This window comes from Cariama cristata, unplaced genomic scaffold (assembly GCF_000690535.1).
Source record: "Cariama cristata isolate BGI_N322 unplaced genomic scaffold, ASM69053v1 scaffold1235, whole genome shotgun sequence".
In the NCBI taxonomy this organism is placed as follows: domain Eukaryota; kingdom Metazoa; phylum Chordata; class Aves; order Cariamiformes; family Cariamidae; genus Cariama; species Cariama cristata.
In genome coordinates this window covers 37,866-57,757 of record NW_009619014.1, presented here as the reverse complement: position 1 = coordinate 57,757, position 19,892 = coordinate 37,866, and the positions used below count along the sequence as shown (strand labels likewise).

Below are 19,892 nucleotides of genomic sequence, written 5' to 3'. Positions count from 1 at the left end.
TACAAATACGGCAAGAACAGCAGCGCGAAGCCTTTATCTCCTTGTTTCTTCTGATGGCTATGCTGTTCCGGCCATTATATATTCAACCATTGTTGAGAACCGACTTGTAGTGCAGATTACGTAGCACCACAATGGCTTTCAATGCCTGCAGGATCAAATAAAGAGGCAGGCCTGGCTGAAACAAAACTTCTTCGGCTAAGAAGAAGAACCAAGTGTTTTCCTACTCTGATTTGGTTGCACCCCAGCCGGCTCCCACACCTGGACCTTCAATACTGGCAGAGAAAATAAGAGAAGCAACTGTTAGCAGAATATCTTTCTTCCCCCCTCCTAACTTAGCAGCATTCACCTTTGATATAGGTTGTGCTTCATACACCTGTGAATCCTACTGCCGTCATGAATGCTGGTGCCGATCCGTGGCTCGCCTGCTATTTGCGGTGGTGTTTGGAAGGTGGGAGAAGCTCGGAAGCCGTTGTGTTTTCATAAGGTCGCTCCTTGACTCGCAGTCCTGGGGGCAGCATACACGTGTCCCCTACATCTGGTACTGTCACTGAGGGGCACTCTCAAAATGCCTTTTCTTCCCCAAATGATGGATTTGTAGGGGGGGTGAGGGTGGAGGAGGCATTTCAGAGAATAATCTGTGTATTTGATGCAGAAATGTATATACATAAAACTTTATACAGAAGTTTCTGTACATCTGTATAGGTTTTTTTTTCTGCTGCAAGTGGTAGTGTTAGAGCAATTCCAGCTGGTGTTCTCTCTCTTCAGTAATAGTCTCTAATCCTTGTGAATATCAATTTTGGGCTGTCTGCTAGTGTTAGTACAGAGGTATGAAGCAAATCCAGCCAGATCTCAGCAGAAGTGATTAATGCTGAACCTTCACATCACTGTTTCTGTCAGGAGTGTAGTCCTTTAAAGTTAGAATTTTAGTCAAAGGTTCCCTTCACAACCAAATTTAGGTAGTAAGTGCAATAGGAGAGACATTCAGTCATTGAATTTATCTTTTGTTATTGCCAACTTGCCTTTGCTTTAAACAGTTATTATCTTCTTTTAGCATAGAATTGAAGAAAAGCTTTCTCTCTTCCCTCAAATCTCAGTTTTGTAGTGTTGTGGACGTGACTCCCAGTAGGCACTGGGAATGAAAGCTGAGGGATTTGTTACGCTTTGGTTTTGAATTTGGAAAAAGAGCGTTTCTTGGCATCGCAGAGCAGTCGTTGAGGAGAGTGTTCATTTGAGGTAATGCGAGAGGCTTTTTGGGTGCTTTGTCAGAAGGAACACCTGCCTCGGTGGGAGGCAGGAGTTAAGGGAAGAAGAGAAGCTGAAATTTGCGGAGAGGATAGGGAGCATGGCATTCTGGAGTGCGAGGTAAGGAGGGCTTTGGAAAATCATCAGTGAATGAATGAAATGAGGAGAGAGGTACTTAAGTACTAAAAGTGCCAAAAGATTCATTCTCTGAAAACATTAAATTATGAGAGTAAAAACCCATTAATTGAAAAGACTGCTTTTTGAGAGAACAGCGTATTTGTGAAATTCATAGATCCACTGATTTCAAAGTTTCGTATGTCAGGCGTCATACCCATTGCGAGAAAAACTTCCTGTGAATACCGCACGAGTTGTGTTGAGGTGTAGGACCAGCCTTGAGCTCTTCTTTGAGGCCGGCTCATCTCCCCGGTGGATGCAGTAATCTGGTCCTCACGCTGCAGGAGCCGATCCCAATTAGCAATGCCGTTTTTCCACCAAAAATACTGCTGCCCGTAGGCAGGAGCGCTTTTTGCATGCAGGCTGCGTGCGCTTCTCGTCTGGGAATGGGGGAGAGAGAAATCAGGAGTATTTGTAGAAACCATTTCAGCTCTCTTAGCTTTGTACCATTTGGATGTTTTTCTTCTTCTCCCAGTCATGCATACGTGTACGTATGTGCTTGTTGTGCAGAACGACTTCAAGGTTGTTTTTTAAAGACCTTCAAGCATTTTCTGAGTGTTTTTGAACCAGTGCACCATTCACCAGTGTGTTGCTTGTATAGAGGTCATCTTTGATGAGGTTTTTGTCACATGCACCCACTGAAGTTTCAGTGTACTCAAGCATTAGAAAAGCCACTATTTGAGCATCTTTGTTTTCTTTGTTGAGCTGTTTATTTTGCTTTCTTCCCACACAGTTCCTGGCCTCGCTCTGACAACTGCTTTTCTGCATGAATTACATTCCTCGGGGCTGCAAGTCTCCTAATTCTTCCAGTCGATTTGATTCCTGCCTGTGTGATTAGTCCTCTGCTCCAACACACAGTTGGTCTTTGCCAAGCAAACTGCTTGCTAAGTGCCTTTAACATGAAGACCTAACTACATTTTTTAACCTCATTAGTGTGTAGGGCACTGCTTCATTCCGGCTTAATAACATGGCCACTATTGAATCATCACTTGCTCTAAAACAGGTTACAAAAAGGTTACTTAAGTTGTCTGGTTTTCTTTTTGTATGTCTCTGTTTTTGCTGGATAACAGTTTCTTTCAGCACATGTCCAGTTTTAGCATGTAAGTTGCTTTTTGAGAGAAGACCCATTGATTCTGCTCAGGTAGATACGTGATGCTGAGAAATTCCGTATTTGTATGTTCAAAAAGAAACTCAGCACCTATTTGGAAATAGTGAATGTAAGTAATAAAACTGGTAATAAAACGTGGTTTTGGGAGAAAAGGGGACAAGGGCCTGGGGGAGCTGATAAAATTTTTCTACTTGCTTCACCTTTAGAATGACAGAGATCTCCTCCTCTAAATACAGACTTCTCACCGTAACGCTGGATTTACAGCAATGCTCTGCATTGGTTCACTCTGTCTCACAGGATCGGTTTTTAGTTGAATGTATCGTCGCTGCAATTCAGATTTCGGTTGCAATCCCCCATAAACTCAAATGGAAAAGATATTACAAGACTTCTAAATGTTGTCAAGGCAGTTTAAAAAAAAAAAAAGTTTCCTAAGAAGACAGCGTCACCAGGGAGCCGGGGGAAGAAAGGAGGCACAGGGTCACATGCCACTTGTGATGGTGCATTTGTGCAGTTGCATAGCGGAGCCACTCAGAGGGTGAGACTTCATGATTAATGGTGTTTATTCTTGACAGAAGCCTCCTTTATTTATCTGCAATACAGTTTAGTGATTTTATCAGTCACCTGAATGAAAAATATTCAGTCATACCAATATTGCAGTGTAAATTGAGTAGAGTCACTTTTTATTATATCTTTCAGCCTTATCATCTGCACAGTAATTTTCTAGCAGGAGTTTGATATAGAAAGGCTGGATTTAGCTGTACTTGACACAAAGCCTCTTCAATTTCCCCTAAAAGTTCAGGCTACTCTTAGAAATGTGTATAAATATATATATATAAAACCCTCTTATCCAAGCAATTTCAGGATTTGAAAGAATAAAGATAAAATGCGCAAACCTGGATGTGAGAAATGTTGTTCATTTGAAAACATCTAATAGCTCTGAAGCCACTGGTGAAATGCTCTTTAGCGTTGAAGCTTGTGGCTTAGCGCCGTTCTCTTTGCATGGCTACGTAGTCCGACTTTCTTCTAATCAATCATCATCCAACTCCAATCAGCATACAGGCAGAGCCTATCGTTCATCCTGGGTGTAATTTCAGAGTTGAAGACTATAATGGCCACATACAGCACATTAGTCACTGCGATAACAGCTAGTGGCACTCCTGAGGAAGGGGGAGGACGGGGGAGAAGGGGAATAAAATTCTTCTCATTCTCACAGTGCATTAGTGAAATAGGAGCAAATGTTAAACAAATGTTTATTCAATTAGCTGACTTAACAGCATTAAGTGTGAGAAAGCTGCTGACGCTCCCGTGACCCACTCTTTTGCGGGAGGAGAGGAAGGGGAAAGGGAAGGAAGAAGGGGGTACGTGAGTGCTGTCAGGATTTTTAGACTCCCACGTATTTGTATGATGGTGCCGCTGTGGTTAAACACTTCAAGAGGTGGCAGGGCCCTGCCTGTAACCGAGAGGCGGCTGAAATTTGAATAGCAAATGAGACCACCTCTAGAGCATCAAAAGAGAATTGCCGAGCAGGGAAGTTTGCTGTAGGAATGCAGTTGGTAATTTCGCTGTCCAGTCTGTTGTTAATAACAGCAGATAATGAGTATGCTGTAGATCTTCTAGATTTCCCTGCTGCACTTTGTGCTCCGGCATAGTTTGAAGAGGGAATGGTATGTGGAGGTCCACGGCAGTCTCTCCTCTAATGTGTAGCAACGCTTTTCCAGGGCTTATTCGAGTAACATTTGCTTGTCCCATGCATCTGTTTTATAGTTGTGATGATGAGTTCTGCATCAAATGCAGCATGGATACGTTATCCTTGATATATTAATGACCACAAGTCAATAGACTTGAAACCAGCTAAAAGCAGGGGAGGAAGAATTTACCAGCGCAGAGGTTGGGCTGTGCTACGCAGGTGTAGGGTCTTCCCCTGCTTACGGTTCATAGAAGTGAGCATGAACGGAGCAAAGTAAGGCCATGCCTTGGTAAGGCTCTAGTAGAAGCAAGCAACGGCAATCACAGCGTATTTTGCTGGCATTACTTTTATTTACTGTTTACATTGCTGCGGTGTCCAACAGCTGTGTGCAGGATCAGAGCTCTGCCGAGTGTTGTGCAAATATGAGGAGCTCTGCCAGGAAGAGCTTGTGGTCGGAGCGCGTTGGCAGATGAACTCTGGTGAGTCGGCTCTGATGGCCTCGGGGGTCACCAACCCCGGCTGTTTTCCTCACCCCGAACACTGTCCCTTGTCCCTCAGCAGGGTCAGACGATGTGCCTTTGCCCCGGTTACAGTCTGGCAACTTTGCTCTGGCTCGCTGAACCCGGGCACCGATGCGGTTCGAGGCAGAGATGGGCTGCCTGGGCTGGGGTAGCTGGGGACAGCGAAAGCTTACACAGCCGCCGCAAAATTTGCAAGAGGGACATCTGCTAGAAGCCTAAAAGGCAAGCGGCATTTGGAGGGAGTAGTTATAGTCGGGCACGTTTTTATATGTTTGCACCCTTTGTCTGTACAAGCAAAGAAATTGTTGAGTAAATCCATGTAATCGTCTGCTGGTCACCAGTTTCTTTGCAGCAGTCCTGTGGAAGGTTGGGAGGAAGGAGAGGGAAGCTGGGATGCTGTGTGTGCAAAGGCCAAGTGTTTCAGAGGAGCGTGGGGAGGCGGCGACAGCCGTTGGTGGCAGGGTGGAAGGGAAGAGGAAAAGGAGAGGCGCGTGGTTGTGGGGAGGTTACCGTTGTGTGAGGAGAAGAACAAGAAGCCTGGGCTTGACTTGGAGAAATACTGGGAGGCAGTACGTGGGTGTATTTGCATTTTACATAAAGAAGAAAAAAAAAAAATCCATCAAAACTGTATCTGCATGGAGTTGACGTGCATTCCTCAAACGTCTAAGTCAGGACTCATGTAATGAAATGAATATACCTTGGCTTAGTGGCAACTGAAGCAGCAGTTGCTCCCTGTAGTCGATAGAGGTGTTACCGTAGGCTGAAGGTCACCGGTGTTACAGCTGACCTTATGTAAACAAAATGTTGAATAATGGCGTGAATATTCATTGCTTTTTACAGCAAAACCGTTCTTGAGGGAATCCGCAAGCTGGTGGTTGGGTTATTTATGAAGTATTACAAGTAGCAGAGGGTATATGGAAAAAAGCTGGATCTGCGTTCAGGCAGTCCATCAGTTGAAAAATAGGAATACAGTCACTGACTAACGATTTAATGCTTTGATTAATGTAGCCAATTTTTAACTGTAACTACATAACGTTAACACTTCCCAAAGAAGGAAAGGGGAAGCGGAGTATATATTCTTTGGCTGTGGGTCATCGGCTAATGGTCGTGCATGATTTCCAGCATCATGAACATCTCTTGTGCAGTCATTTGTGTATTTTTTTTTTCTTTTTCCTGCAACGATACCTTTCAACTTTGAGGGAGCAACATTTTGTTCTAACCCAAAATGAGGTTGTTGGTATATTTTAGGAGTTTACGTTCCAGAGCTGCACGCATTTTGTAAGGCATTGTCCTTGCCTCAATAAGAAAATATTAGTAATGTAGTTATCTCTTGGTCTGACCTTTCCACTGTAGATACCGAACACTTTCTGAGTGCTTTACCACAGTTTTACAGAGGGGGAAACTTATCTCTTGGTCTGACCTTTCCACTGTAAATACCGAACACTTTGAGTGCTTTACCACAGTTTTACAGATGGGGAAACAGGAGATGAGGAAGTCAACAAACTTGTCCAAGGCGGCACAGCAGATAAGTGATGGAAACCAAACCAGAGCCTGCGTACCTTAAACCCTGATCTAGCTCCTCTTAGGTGTAAACTACACAGGCAGTGACCCGTTCATGATTTCTTTGTACATGCATCTACTGAATGGAAGGTTGCTACCAAATCCGATATTGTTAATTATTTCCCCATGTTGCCTACAGTTCCCATGTGAATTTTGGAGGAAAAGTGAGCAAAATATTGACTAGGTGTTGGAACATGGAAAGGAGTATAGGAAATCAAGGTCCTTTCTCGATTAGGACTTAAGTATGTCCTCATTTTCCCCCTTCTTTGTTTGCACCATTATGAAAATACAGTTAACAGTGCTTACCTTTTTGTAGCACTTAAGCTCTTTTACTTAAAAGTGTGCTGTGACATTTCTGTGTGTTCAATTAAGTAATTCTTTAAATGTTCACAATAATTTACTTAGTTTGCCTAAGTCCAAGAACGCAGTATGGCAGCTTTGAGGCAGTGAGTGATTTTAGGGGAATGGATTGCCTATTTTAAGACACAATTTCTGGAAAAAAGTATTAAAATATTATATTATTCATTTCCCATGCTATATATTTATGAGTTTGATTGTTTACAAATTCAATTAGAAGTGTAAAGAGAAAAGGGACCGTGGAATTGCATTTTAAATATACTCAGTGCTGGCCTCACTCTCCTTGCATTGAAGTCAGTGGAAGTTTTACTGCTGGCTCTTGGGGAGAGCAGAATTGGGTCAGCACTTTGTGCTTATGAAGATCATGCCCGTGATCACTTAAGGATTTTATCAATTAAACCAGTGGACAGTTTCCCATCAGTTGCAATTTATATAGGGTTGAACCCTACAATAGCAACTAAAGAATTTAAGAAGCGGGATGGTTATTTGACTCTTAATTTTTCCATATCATTTAGGTGTATAGTTAGCCGTCTCAGCCGGATTATTGAGCACCTACAACCGCATATGTGCGTCTAACAACGAGGAGTAACTTGATCATTTGGACTCATCACAGCTATTCGAATTGTTCTGACTTGTATTTTCAGGATCAAGCCTTTCTTAGAGCTCAGCTTTTTGATATAAAAACCTTTTATTAGCCAGTTGTTGACTGCTGGTGCCAAAGGGTCAGTCTGTACAAGCAACTATGGCATTAAACAGACAATACTCATTTAGCATGGGAGATATTACCAAAGGAATTAAGCCGTGTGCTTTAAAATAGGAATCACTACGTAACAAGAAAGTCCTTATTGTTTGTTCATCTTACAGGATCTGCTAGAAATAAAAGTGTTAAAGTTTTGGGGGCAACCATCAGAAGATTATTGCAGGGGAAGAAAAAAAAAAAAGAAAAAAGAAAAGGATCACGGGCAATTTAATGAGTTTAACATTTCTCAAAATTCCAGGCAGGGCTGAATTGAACAGGTATCAGAAAAACAGCGTAGATATCATTGGTGTGAGAGTTATGCCATCAATGCTTGCTCCACTATTGAATAACGTACTGTTAAATGATTAAATATCGAGGTTTGAACTTTGACACCTTCATAATATAACAAGATGGATGAAAAGGCAATAATAAATTAGGTTATGTTACAATATTTCATCTCACTTCGTTGACAAGCTTTGTTCTGTGAGATAGATTATTGTTCCATCTGTAACCTCAGCTCAGTGTCATATTTACAATGTTATAGTTAAGGATCACTTGCTGTTTTCAATATAAATGTATTTTTCAACAGATTCATAAAAGAGCCATTTAAAAATTTATCAGGACAAAACTTGGCATTAAAATTTCCAGTCCTGGAGTTATAGTTTCCTTTAAAATCAGGAAATGCTTAAATCACCATGAACTTTTTTTTCCCCTTAAGAAAGGTTGTGCTTAGAAGAGGTTTTTACCCAAGCACATCTTAAAGCTATTTGGAAACCCTTTATGACAGATCACTTCTCTAACACTAAACCAACCTCAGAATTTTCATCCAGATTTTCCTGCACCACAGACCTTTGTAGCTGTCGGGAGTGGCTTTACATCTGCTTCCAGAAAAGATTGCTATTGAAGAGGGCTCTCTGACAAGCGGGGGGTTGCAGTACGCCCCAGTGCCCGCTGTACTTTGCACGGTTGCAAGAGGTGTCAGAAGAGGGACGGTGTGCGCTGTATTGATATTCTGGTGTGGTTTAGAGCAGTGCAAGGGCTCCAAAGCAAAGAAACCCAGTGTGAGGACCCTGAGGCCACTAATAGGCCATAATTGCCTTGAACAGTCTCACCTGGGACCTCCACCCACACCTCATGCACCCAGGAACCCCTTTTAAGCTCAGCCTGGGACCTTTAGTCCCTGCCTGAGCTATGTTGTAGTCCCTACCTGAGCTATGTTGTAAGTAGCGCCCATCTCAGGTCCTGCTCCTGGCTGAGCTTGGAGATATATATATGTATCTATATACTATAGGTAGCTGTTCTCCTGGATGGACCCCTCCGGGCCATGGTGTGGTTTGTCTCGTGTCCTGTCTTTGGCCCTGTCTCCTCCTGCACTTGACTGGCCTCCTCCAGACCTGGTTTGTCACTTTGCCTGGTCTCCAACTGCTGATGGACACTGTTACCAGTACCTGGCTCTGGTCACTCGGCTCAGACCTGGTGGCAGGGAGTGCGTGGCCTGTCCTGGGGTTGACCGTGGCTCCTGACTTGCCTTCCCGTAGAGAGCAGCTGGCCCTGGCTGCTCCCCAGCACCCTGAACTTGGGGTCTCTCTTCTTCCCCTTCCCTCCTTCAATTCCTGGGCTAACCACCCTTACTCAGTTACAAGCGTAACTCCACGTAAGATGGTTTCATGGTACTTTGGGGTCATCCTCTGCCTGACTCTTCACTAGATCGACATGAATAAAACTGTGATTTAGTTGGGAAGGGATTGAAAAAAGGAGAATGGGAAACGGGAATTCAGTGTTCTTGTTTTGTTATGAAATTTCTGAACAGCTACAGGTCTATTAGCTTGGAAGATAAAAACCCATTACTATTTTTGTCAGTCTTCATTTTTTAGAGGCTCAAAATCACCAAATATTTTAGTTCTTTGAAGGTACAGAATGCAAAGAAGTTGTATATCTGCCTCGTGCCACATTTGGTTCAGAAACATAGGTGGAAGAAAAGGTGCAAGTTAGAAGGGAAAAATGAGGTAAGGTAGGGAATGCTCTATGCTTTCTCTAGGCTAATATCCCGAGGCAATCCGGCACCCATCACACCTCACCTGACCGCATCAGGGACACGGGCAGAGACTGGAAATTGTACTTCTGAATCCTGTCAGCGTGGCTCTGAGAAGAGAGGGTGACTGAAGGGCCATGTAGTCAACAAGCTCTGCGCTTGCATACCTACCTGGGGGTTTTACCTCTAATCGTAGCCAGCCAACAGTACTTCACCTGTACGAGTTGGCCACTCCGTTACTACCAAAGAAAGGGATAGGATTTCCACTTGAATTTGGAGCATCTGATCTTCTTCATTGTAAAACCGGCTAACGCTTCGGTACAAAAGCCAACCTAAAGTATGTGGTATGAGCCCCCCTACTCCTCTCCTCTCTGCTGAATGGAAAAAAAAGTGTGATCCTTTTAAGATCATACGAGGTAATGAGCTGTGCATGCAGATCATTTTGACACACATGTAACTCACTCATGCTTGCCGCATCAACTCTCAGATTCCCGTGATCTTCCTTCCCCCATTAAAAAAAGGGCTGCATGTGCTGGAAAGGGAATTGCACTTTGTTCAGGTTTTTGTGGCGGCTAAAATCCAAACCTGCTGCTGGTCAGTCTTCTTGTGCAGAGTTCATCTGTTGCAGCTGCGAGCAACAAAACAAAATGACACACCGTTTTCATGAGTAATAACTGAAATCTTACAGCTCACCTGTGGTTTGGCAGTGGTCAGAAAAAGCATGAACAAAATAGTGGCTTCACGTGTTTGGTGGTTTGCCGTACATCTGATGCCGTTCGCAGCTGCTGAACTGGTGTGACCACGTAAGTTTTTAAGACTCTGCGGGCACCTCTGCAACATCCGTCAACAAAAGCGTCGTGACTAATAGGAAAAAATACACCTGTTTGCCCTTTAGACCGGTCTCGCTGCCTCGACACGTATGTGCCGTTCTCCTGCTGAGTGGTTGAGATTCTCCAGAGCATCGGAGTCGGGACAGGGAGAAGTTGGCAGGGTGGAGAGGGGTGGGGAGTGGAAGACCTGCGTTAGATGTGGAAGCTGTGCGGCCGTCACGGTATTTCGGCACCTTAGCGATGAGCAGGAGGGCGATCTGGACAGAACGGAGGAGACGCCTTCACAGCCAGCCCTGTTCTCTGCTGCTTTTCTTTTACGTCAGGGGTGTAGATGTAATCAAGGGTACTGAGAAAATAATAAAATGAGCCTAACGTGCCAGGTTAAAAATTGCAATGATAAAACACAGCCGTAGGATCTCTTTTACTCTCAAACCTGGTAACCTCCAACTTGAAGTAAGTACTGAAAGTAGGATAGGCTTTGTATTGAGTTTACGGAGTCTCTGGGAGTAGACACAAAGGTCCTGGTTTGGAAAAGAGCATGTGTCTGCTTCGCTCCATCTCTCTGACAGAAGCCTTAGTGCTCAGAGTACATCGTTGAACAGGAAAACCCCTGTGTAGGAGAGGATGGAGAGCAAGTTCTGCCTTCCTGTGGTTCACAGGTGAGGCAGAAAGTTTCAAGCAGTATCGCTGAAAACATCCCTGCCTTTTCTCATGCTGAAGCCTCATTGCATCCCACGAAGTAGCCTCAGACCCGAAGCAGAACGCCATTTGCCAAGGCTGGGGACAAAGTACATGTGAAATAAAAATGGTGGGGGTGGACTGCCACCCAGATCTGGAGATTTGATTTGCTTGTCACTGAAGAAGTGTCTGCGGAGCCATTCCTGGGCTGTCCTGTTTGTTGTTTACAGGGCAAAATTCATTTTTTATTGGTACACAAAGAGGATGCAAAGCGACAACTAATAGTAAGTGTGTTTGGCTGCACCCTTTCTAAAAGTGACATTTTAGTTTGAAGGAGGGAGTTAAACAGTACTTTGGGAAGATGTTCATAGTGAAGTTTAATCGTGGAGGGAAAGGAAGGGATGTTTGTTGAAATAAATGTGACGTTTATTGGGGTAAATCAGGAGGGCTCAAACAGTGGGAGCTGAGAGCAGACGGGGGCAGGAGGGAAAATGGGACTGTAGGGAAGGGAGGGTCTGGAAACACAGAGGGGTGAGAGGAGCATGGGCTGGAAGAGAGTGCGGACGTTCGCAGCACGTTAAAATCAGATGTTGGAGAAAGATGAGTAAACATTAGAGTCCTGGACTGGGAATTTTATGTGGAATCTGATGACTCCTTATTTCTGGCTCTGATAGCACAGCTTATATGCCTGCTGTCGATTGATGTTACCCAGGTCGGCGTCCTTTCCCTGGCACCCGTGGAAAACTGAGGAGCTCAGAGGAGCGGAGAGAGGAGGAGGCAGGGCTGAGGAGGAGGAGAAGCGGTTGAGTCCCAGTGTCCTTGAATGGCTCCCGTTGGATCTGGAGGGAGAAGCTGACAGCCTGGCTCTTAATCTTGCTCCTGCGGCAGCGTTTGGCTGTTGGCCAGCTGGAGAGTGAATCCCTGAGCCTGATACAGACTTTCGGCCTTCTTGCAAAAGCTTTTAAACAGTTTTCTGTTCGATATCCACTAGATAAGGCCAGGGCTTCTGCTTGCCTGCATCCTCTTCGGGTTTCTAACTCTTCCTGACTTGAGATCACGTTAGAAAAAATGACCTGTAAAATGACATCCAAACTTAGTTTCTTTGTAACTCTTGTATTAAATTTGGTATACCACTGTATTTTCCCCACTGCCAGGGTGGGAAATTCACTCAGTAATGTGATATCCAGCTGTGGGTTTTTTGCTTCCCGCATCACCATGAGTTTTAAGGCTCATGACAGGGAATCACGAGACAGCAAATGCTTCATGGCTGGTGGGGTTTCACCGTACCAACAGGAGTAAAGCTGCGTTTCCACCGTAAAACAAAAGTGCTTCAAAACCACACAGAGGAAAAATGCTCTGAGGAGAGGAGATGCCCGTTTTGCACGGTGATGGAAAACGGCTTCTGGCTTCAGGTTCTTGGGGCATTTTAAATACGGTGAAGGCGTTATCAGTGAGTAGCTGGGCTTCGTGTGGGTCGCTTGCTGGGGTGCCGAAGGAGTGATTGCACTGCCGGTACCTGCTGCTAGCACACAGCGAATGCAGCTCTCTAACGAACTTGGGAGCTAGGAGGTCGTTTCATACGGGAAAGCTAAACAGACTTACCTTGCAGAAAGCTGTAGGAGGGCAAAACCCACACAAAATAGGGAAGCGAAGGGAAAAGAGGGAGAAAAGTACAACAGGAAAAATCTTCATTCCCCAGATTTTATGAGCCCTCGTGGATTTAGTGGCAGGGAAGCTGACGTCGTGTTAGGAATGCATAACTTTGATCTTTGTCCCACTCATGCGCTAGCATTTCCGAGCTGATGGCAGAGCAGAATTGGCTCCTATGTACGATTATCTTCTGTTGGCCTTTTAGGTGATGACAACTGTCTCCATTGATCATGGTATGTGTATGTTAAAGGAAAAAAAAATATATTTCTTGTTTTATTATTCTTTGTAAGCTAGCAGCATCAAAGGAACAGGCTGCCCTCGCTGCTCTCACAGCTGCTGCCTGTGTCTGTGCTGTATATATGCTAAATTAATTGGAAAAACAGGGACAAAAAGGCATTTAGTTCAGGTCAACCAGTTGGACTACAGCAAACGCCTGACAGGCTTAATCATTGTCTTCTGCCAAAGAACAGGTTGGCAAGGGCAGGCACTCCAACCCCTTCTGATGAATTTTGGACCTTTTCCAGCGCCTTTAGAGGAAGGATGTTGTGAGGGAAAGGTCTCCACGCAGAGTCCGGACGCTGTCGTATCGACAGGGTGGGATGATGAGGAGGGTTATGGCAGGTTATTTATCATTTGTCAGCTGTGAACTCAACTTTCAGCCTTGGTTCATCACAGCTTCATACACGTAGCCTGAGAAGGCACCACAGCTCTCCCTTCGCAAGAATTAGGTATTTAATTAATGTGGTATTGTTAATGGCATCGGTCTCTGGTGGCATGCTAAAAACAAACGCATGAGGCAATCTTTCTTCATTTGCCACCGAGTTTTCTGTGTCTTTCATGGGAAGGAACATCAACAAAACGGTGCTCCAAAGGACCCAGCTGTCTCAATGGCTTACAAAATTTGGGACTTCTGAAATGACTTCTGTATAAACGTGCAATCTTGCACTTTCAGGAAGAGTAAGCTGGCAAATAAAGGGAGTGGGCGCAGTGTAGCTCTCAAAACTCTTTTTCTAATAGCCATGTGGTTTTGAAGACGTAAATGATTCAGCATCTCAGTATGTCTTCCATATTGCAGCAAGAATTAATATGTGGTATACAGGGTGCATATTTCACACTAATTAAAGTGATTTTCTGCTGAACTCCATGGGGAAAGGGTATTGAGGGATGTCAGGATTAAACCAAATATAAACTCAGATTAAAATTGGTCAGAGAAATGTTGCTAATAGTTGGGTACAGAGAAGAATTAATTTCTTATCCTTTTTCTTTCCAGGCAGTTGACTTTAGTGGCAGCTGTTACATGTGCAACCCAGTTGTTATTCTTCAAGAAATGAACGTGTTACCTTTGCAGTATTTTTCTTTATCGTGTAGATAACCTGGCTGTTTTTCTTTTGTTGTTCTTTCTTTTTTCTTCCAGGCCTTCTGCCTTATCTAGTAGCCCGACATACTCAGAGCTTCCGTTCCTTAGAATTTCCCCGCACCGAAATCCCGCTGCAACATCAGAGTCTCCCTTCAGCACCCCTCACCCGTACATTAACCCCTACATGGACTACATCAGGTCCCTGCACAGCAGCCCGTCCCTCTCCATGATCTCGGCAGCCCGCGGACTCAGCCCAACAGACGGTGGGTTAAGACAGGCTTCCTGTTTTCTGTCATTGTAGCAACTTCAGTTATATTAATCTTGTCAACATTTTTTTTCCCCCTCGTTCAAAGCAGCTTCAGCAGGTTTGTCAGACATATTCATTATGTCATAAATGTTTCAATACTTCATCAGCCGATCACGGCTCATTTGTACATCTCACAAATGTTGAAACTTCAGGGAGAAGGAAAGAGAGGTAAAAAAAAAAAGCCCTGCCTCATTCAAAATTTAAGCTGGAAGGGTGGTGTATGTCTTCCGATGTCTTTTGTTTGTGGAGCTGACCCGGGGTGTGATTCTGATCTCCCAAGAAATCAGCTGTGTCTGCACTGAATCGAGCCAGATTCTCCATGAGTGTACATCAGTGTATAACCATGGAGTTCTAAAGGTTCAAAAGGCTTGTTCATTAAAACAGTATTTTTCAATCATGTGAAGCATGCACTGACTCGTTATATTTAGTCAATAGTTCTGTTAAAGTTATGTAGAATTATTTCAGTTTATCCTAGCCAGTGATATGGCCAAATGAAACGATGCTGATGTAGAAGTGACTGATGATCAGGACTGGCCCCTTTAGTTTAAATGGTGGGCAGCATTCTTGAAATATCGATACTTTAGGTCTTGGTGTGACCATGGCTATTACTTTCCAGGTGATTTGGGTTGAAGTGAACTCCTGCAGTCGCTCTTGTCATTACTCTGGCACATTTCCTATTCATTTCAACGGCAAATTTGCCGAAGTGAGCAATGAATAGAGTTGCAAAAAGGCTCAGTCTTGTTAGCAGTAGGGTTTTCAATAACAGAGTAAGCAGTTTGACATGTCAAAATTATCACATTTGCTGAAGAGAGCTAACATATAACGTACTTGGAAACAAATATGTAGTGAGGATTATTAAACTATTATTTTAACTATGGGAAGGATCTTCCCAGTGCATGCAGAAACTTACTAAACAGAGTTAAACTGCCTTTAGCTGAATTTGAAAAATGAGCGGTGCACCCTATTCAAATGGATAACTAATTAATCCTCGCTTATAAGAACATATACCTTTACAGTTAATCCATTAGTTATGGGCACATATTCTCATGAGAATAAATTTTAATGACCTATTGTCAGTCAGGGTATATGGCATGCACATAGGGTTTTCCTAGCAGTACTTTGGATGTTGTATGAATCCTTGCTAATTCTACTCTTTTTATTTTAGCTAAAGTATTAAAAAAAATACTTTGAAGGAACAGTTTGAATGCTCAGAAATACATGTTTTGATGCAGAGAGCCTGGAGCTTTTGACATAGGATGAACATGATAGAGCTATAGTGTAACGGCATAAATTGGGAAGACTCTTGCGATGTATATTTAGGCTTTTCACAAAAGCTAATATGCAGAACGCTTCACTCGTTCCTTCAGTATTCTTCAGATCTCATTCCTGCAGAATTTCATTTATGCTTAAGGCGTGCTCCAGGTGCACGTACAAAGAAAGGAGGGAAGGAAACCACCTATCACACAACCATGTGACATTAACCCATGTATGTTCTTGATCTCAGGTACACAACACCAAATTCACTTGCATAAATGTAGGCACGTAGTACTGTCGGAGATACACTAGGGTGTCTGACCCAGCACCCAGCTGACACTCCAGAAAGGCAGTGATCTCCTGGAGGTGCTTTACCATATTCACCAGGCCAGTGGTGATCTCTTTGAAGCTCTAGGATGTCTCAGGTAGAATTTGGTTCCAGATTCTGGCACCTAAATTTAGGTCTCTACAGTATAGAAAGCTGTCTGTGATCTTGGTGTGCTCTTTTGCCATTACAGTCCAGCGAGTTCTAGGTAGCGCAGTCAGTGGAGCCTTAGAGAACTATTCAGTTCACCCAAGTACAGACACTTGCATGTTACCGCCTGGTTCTGGAGCTCCATCATAACTACGATGGTGCTAAGATTCATCTGTCTGCAATGTAGGTGTTTGGTGTCTGTTCAGGTCTGTGAAATACCTTGCCTCAACTCCAGCTGCCACCTCGGAAAGGCTATTTTCTCCTCTATGTCTTGTCTCACACCTGCCAGCCTCATGTAGGTGCCTTGGATACCCACGGGCTTTCAGATGGCACAAGACCCTTGGGTGTGGACAAGACAGCTGAGTATGCTGTGTCGTAACGCTCATCGCCTGAGCTTTGGTCGGTGACTGTATACACAACCTTAGCTTATCATAAGTACAAGCTAAACTTACTAGCTTAAGCTTCTTTCTTTGGGTTTTAAACATGTTACTTCACATTTCCTCTAGGCTCACAGCTCACCTTTGATCAGGTACCACAGCCCAGGTGTTGTGCAGCACTTTGTGAAAATACAGTAACTTGATTGAGGCATTGGAGATATTTCAGTAGAACAACATGCGTACTGAAAAGCTGTTAAATTTTTTCTCTGGAATCCATACTTTGTTGTGTGATCAGTCGGGTATACAATGAAATGGTTTTTTCAGGTGTAGATTCCTGGCATCAGATAGTCGAATTCATGGCTTGGGCACTACTAGAATGCAAATAAAAAACCCCTGTCATTTAAAGAGGTGCATGCACATAATGTGCAAATAACCTAATGGACACCACGGCTTGAGATGTATAGCATTTGAGCTATGAAAACTTGGAAGTTGTTTTTGTTCTCCTGAAAGTCAGAGCGAGATTTCTCTTGCTACCCTAATTGCTTTAGGCCAGTTAGATAATTAGGTCAGTGTACTATTGGGCTCAGTCTGTTGACTCACAGATCTGGGGATGGCCGGGAGCCAAAACAATCTGGAACGTAACGAAGAGCAGTTTCATGTTCCCTACAAGTCTCGCCAGCTGTAATTAATGACTGCCACAGCAGCAGTAATGGCAGAGTGTCTTCTGTCTTCTCCCTTCACCTTACCCAGCAGAATCGGTGGGCTGGCGTGGCCGAGGACCCCTCTGAGTAACACAGGGGTAAGGATGGAGTCGTCGGTGTGTGTAGTTATCAGCTCAAACGAAGCTCAGCAGTGCCCACGATGCAGAAGCAAATGCCTCCCGTGTAAAAAAAGTAGGCGCAAAGCTGAAACTCCCCAGGAATAAACAGGAGAACATCCAGGGCTGCAGGCCTTCCCCTTTACCCTTCATTTACCCTTCATGCAATACATCATTTAGTAGGCTAATTTTTTATGTTTGAAGAAGGTAGTAAGGAATGATCTTTAAAGAGCACCAGAGCATTTCTCAGCGCATGGAACATTTAGTAATGCAATTATGTGCTCACCGTGTTTTCTGCAGCAGTTAATTTTAAAGTTTAAAGCCAATGTTATTGTTAGTTAACCCAGACACTTATGTCAGAAAGCTCAGGAAGTATTTCCAGTGTGTCTGGAAAGATATGATGGTTGTCTACTACAGTAAAACTTTCAAAATCAGTGATTCAGTGTGAGTTACTCTTAAAATTTGGCCTGAATATTTTTCTTGCCGTTTCACAGAAAGTAGTGGTGGCTGAAGTAAATTATATTTAATTGAGAAATGAGTTTGTAATTTGGAAGAAACACCAACAACCTTTAATTTATCTCAGCTCATTTTTTATGCCATTCCTGTTCCTGTTTCATGTTCTTCTATTTTTCTGAACCTTTCCTGAAATTGGTTGTATTTAAGATTGTGACATCAAAAGCACATTCTTCCATTTTCTTCGGTAAAAATAAAGACAGATTGTACACTTTAGAAATCTGTTACTGAATAAACTTTTCTCCAACCTCCAATGCCATGTTTACCTCCTTTTAGTGTAAATGTTGATTCTTTGCTTCTAAGGTTTGCATTTAGGATCCAATTCTCTACTGTAAACATAAATTATCCTTTTTTACTCGTACTGTGTAAGTAACAATATTCAGGTTAAGTTGGTAATTCAGATAATTTCGGTGTAAAATTTTGCTTCCATTCAAGATTAAGTTGCTGAGATCAAAGAAAAATCTCATTAAATAATACAGAAGAATATAAAAGTAATCTGTTGGGGTGCAGCCCATTAACCTAAGTGTTTTAGGCAGACTACATACCCTCTTCTGGTGAGCACAGTGTTGGGAAATTTTAACTGTTTTGCAAGTGGGATAAGTGGAGAGCAGAGGGGGAAGGCTGCTCACCTCAGGTCACATAGCAAGTCAGAATCAGGATCAAGGAGATGGAGTCCAGGTTATTTTATGAGTACTTCTTGCACGAGCCCATGAAATGACCCTCTTCTTACTGTAGCATGTGAAGCCTGCTGAGATGAGATGATGCTAAAATTATGTGGATTTTTGTTTCTGTAGAGTTGCCCATTACGTGATGGCATGCTTGAAAACTGCAGGGGAACAGAAAGCTTGCGTATTATTTTTACAGGAGAGAAAAGCTAATATAAGTCGTTATCAGAGGACTGCAGCACTCATAATCTCACTGACGGGGTGTAGAACCCATCCAGCCTGTGGTTTTGACTGCAGGCATGCTTGTGTCTCAGATGCACTTATATATGAACTTTGAAGGATGAGATGGCCACACTGGTTGACTTCAGTCTGTCCTCCCAAAAAACTGCCCTATGCTGTTCATGGACAGCTAGTATTTGTCCTGAAAATATGCTTCGTCCTCATTTACTCCTAAACTTACACACAAACTGCCACTGTGAGTGAAAATCTTCTGGTCCTCTAAGCAGAGACTCCAGAAACTGGAATGCTTATGGAAGTTCAGCTGCATTGTTACCTTAGAGACGGAGTCCTTTGGGCCGTGGGTGACGTAAATGGCAATAAAGTTCTGGAAAGGTTTTCCTGCTTTTTTATGTCACTAAATAAATCATACTAGTTTCCATTGCTGTCAACCTATCACTTTTTGAGTCACTTAATAATAAATATAAAAGTATGAGATCACCGAGCTCATTAATATTTTATGCCTTGCTGTTTTGTGAGCGGTGCCTTTGCAGTATCATTGGTTGAAATATATTGACTGGTGGTGGCATACTGCAGACGTTGTATTACATTACAAAAATAAACAAGCTGTTTTAATAGCCAGAGAAACCAGCAATGTGATAAAACTTTCCTTCCCGTTTTATCTTACGTCATTAACGGTGCTTTTTATGTCGTGTTCTTAGCTCCACATGCTGGCGTCAGTCCAGCTGAATATTACCATCAGATGGCTCTGTTGGCAGGGCAGCGCAGCCCGTACGCAGACATCATCCCGTCAGCTGCCACTGCAGGAGCCGGTGCTCTTCATATGGAATATCTTCACGCCATGGACAGTAAGTGACATTTTCTAGAAACGTAGACAGTCCTGCAAAGGGAACCACGTGGGTTGTTCCTGGTCTGACCCAAAAGACCTCCACGCAGATAGAGAAGTGGGGGTCAACGTAAGCCTCCTCGTGAGGCTGGAGCACCAAAGCAGCGATTGCCAAATGTACAAGGGTTACGTCAAGTCTGAAAGTAAACTTTGAAAGTAAGCAGGGAGAGGAACAGAACTGCTCCTGAAAACAGGTTATAAATTTTATTTCCAACAGGGCTTGAGTGCTTTTGAAAATGTTCTTTTCTATTCACAATCAGTAACTCACTCGCATCGTTAGGGTGAGTATTTCCCTGATGAGCTCTCTGATAATAAAAGGTTTACATCTGTTTTTCCCTTAGGAGAGTGTGCTCCCCTCCTTTTTAGGGAGTGGTAACCATGCTTACAAGTTGTGTATCATAGACGGATAGACTTCGAGACCACTTC

At 43.4% G+C, this 19,892-nt stretch overlaps 1 protein-coding gene across 1 annotated transcript in view; it reads left to right on the top strand.

Moving 5' to 3' along the window:
* LOC104162350 (transcriptional activator GLI3) overlaps positions 1 to 19,892 on the top strand; it is a gene marked incomplete at its 3' end in the record, with an annotated part of 155,937 nt that overhangs the window by 109,026 nt on the left and 27,019 nt on the right. Inside the window, exons 4-5 of the mRNA XM_009701062.1 lie at positions 13,993 to 14,198; positions 19,282 to 19,428. Of these exons, the coding sequence (XP_009699364.1) occupies positions 13,993 to 14,198; positions 19,282 to 19,428 (353 nt within the window). The remainder of the gene's footprint in view (positions 1 to 13,992; positions 14,199 to 19,281; positions 19,429 to 19,892) is intronic.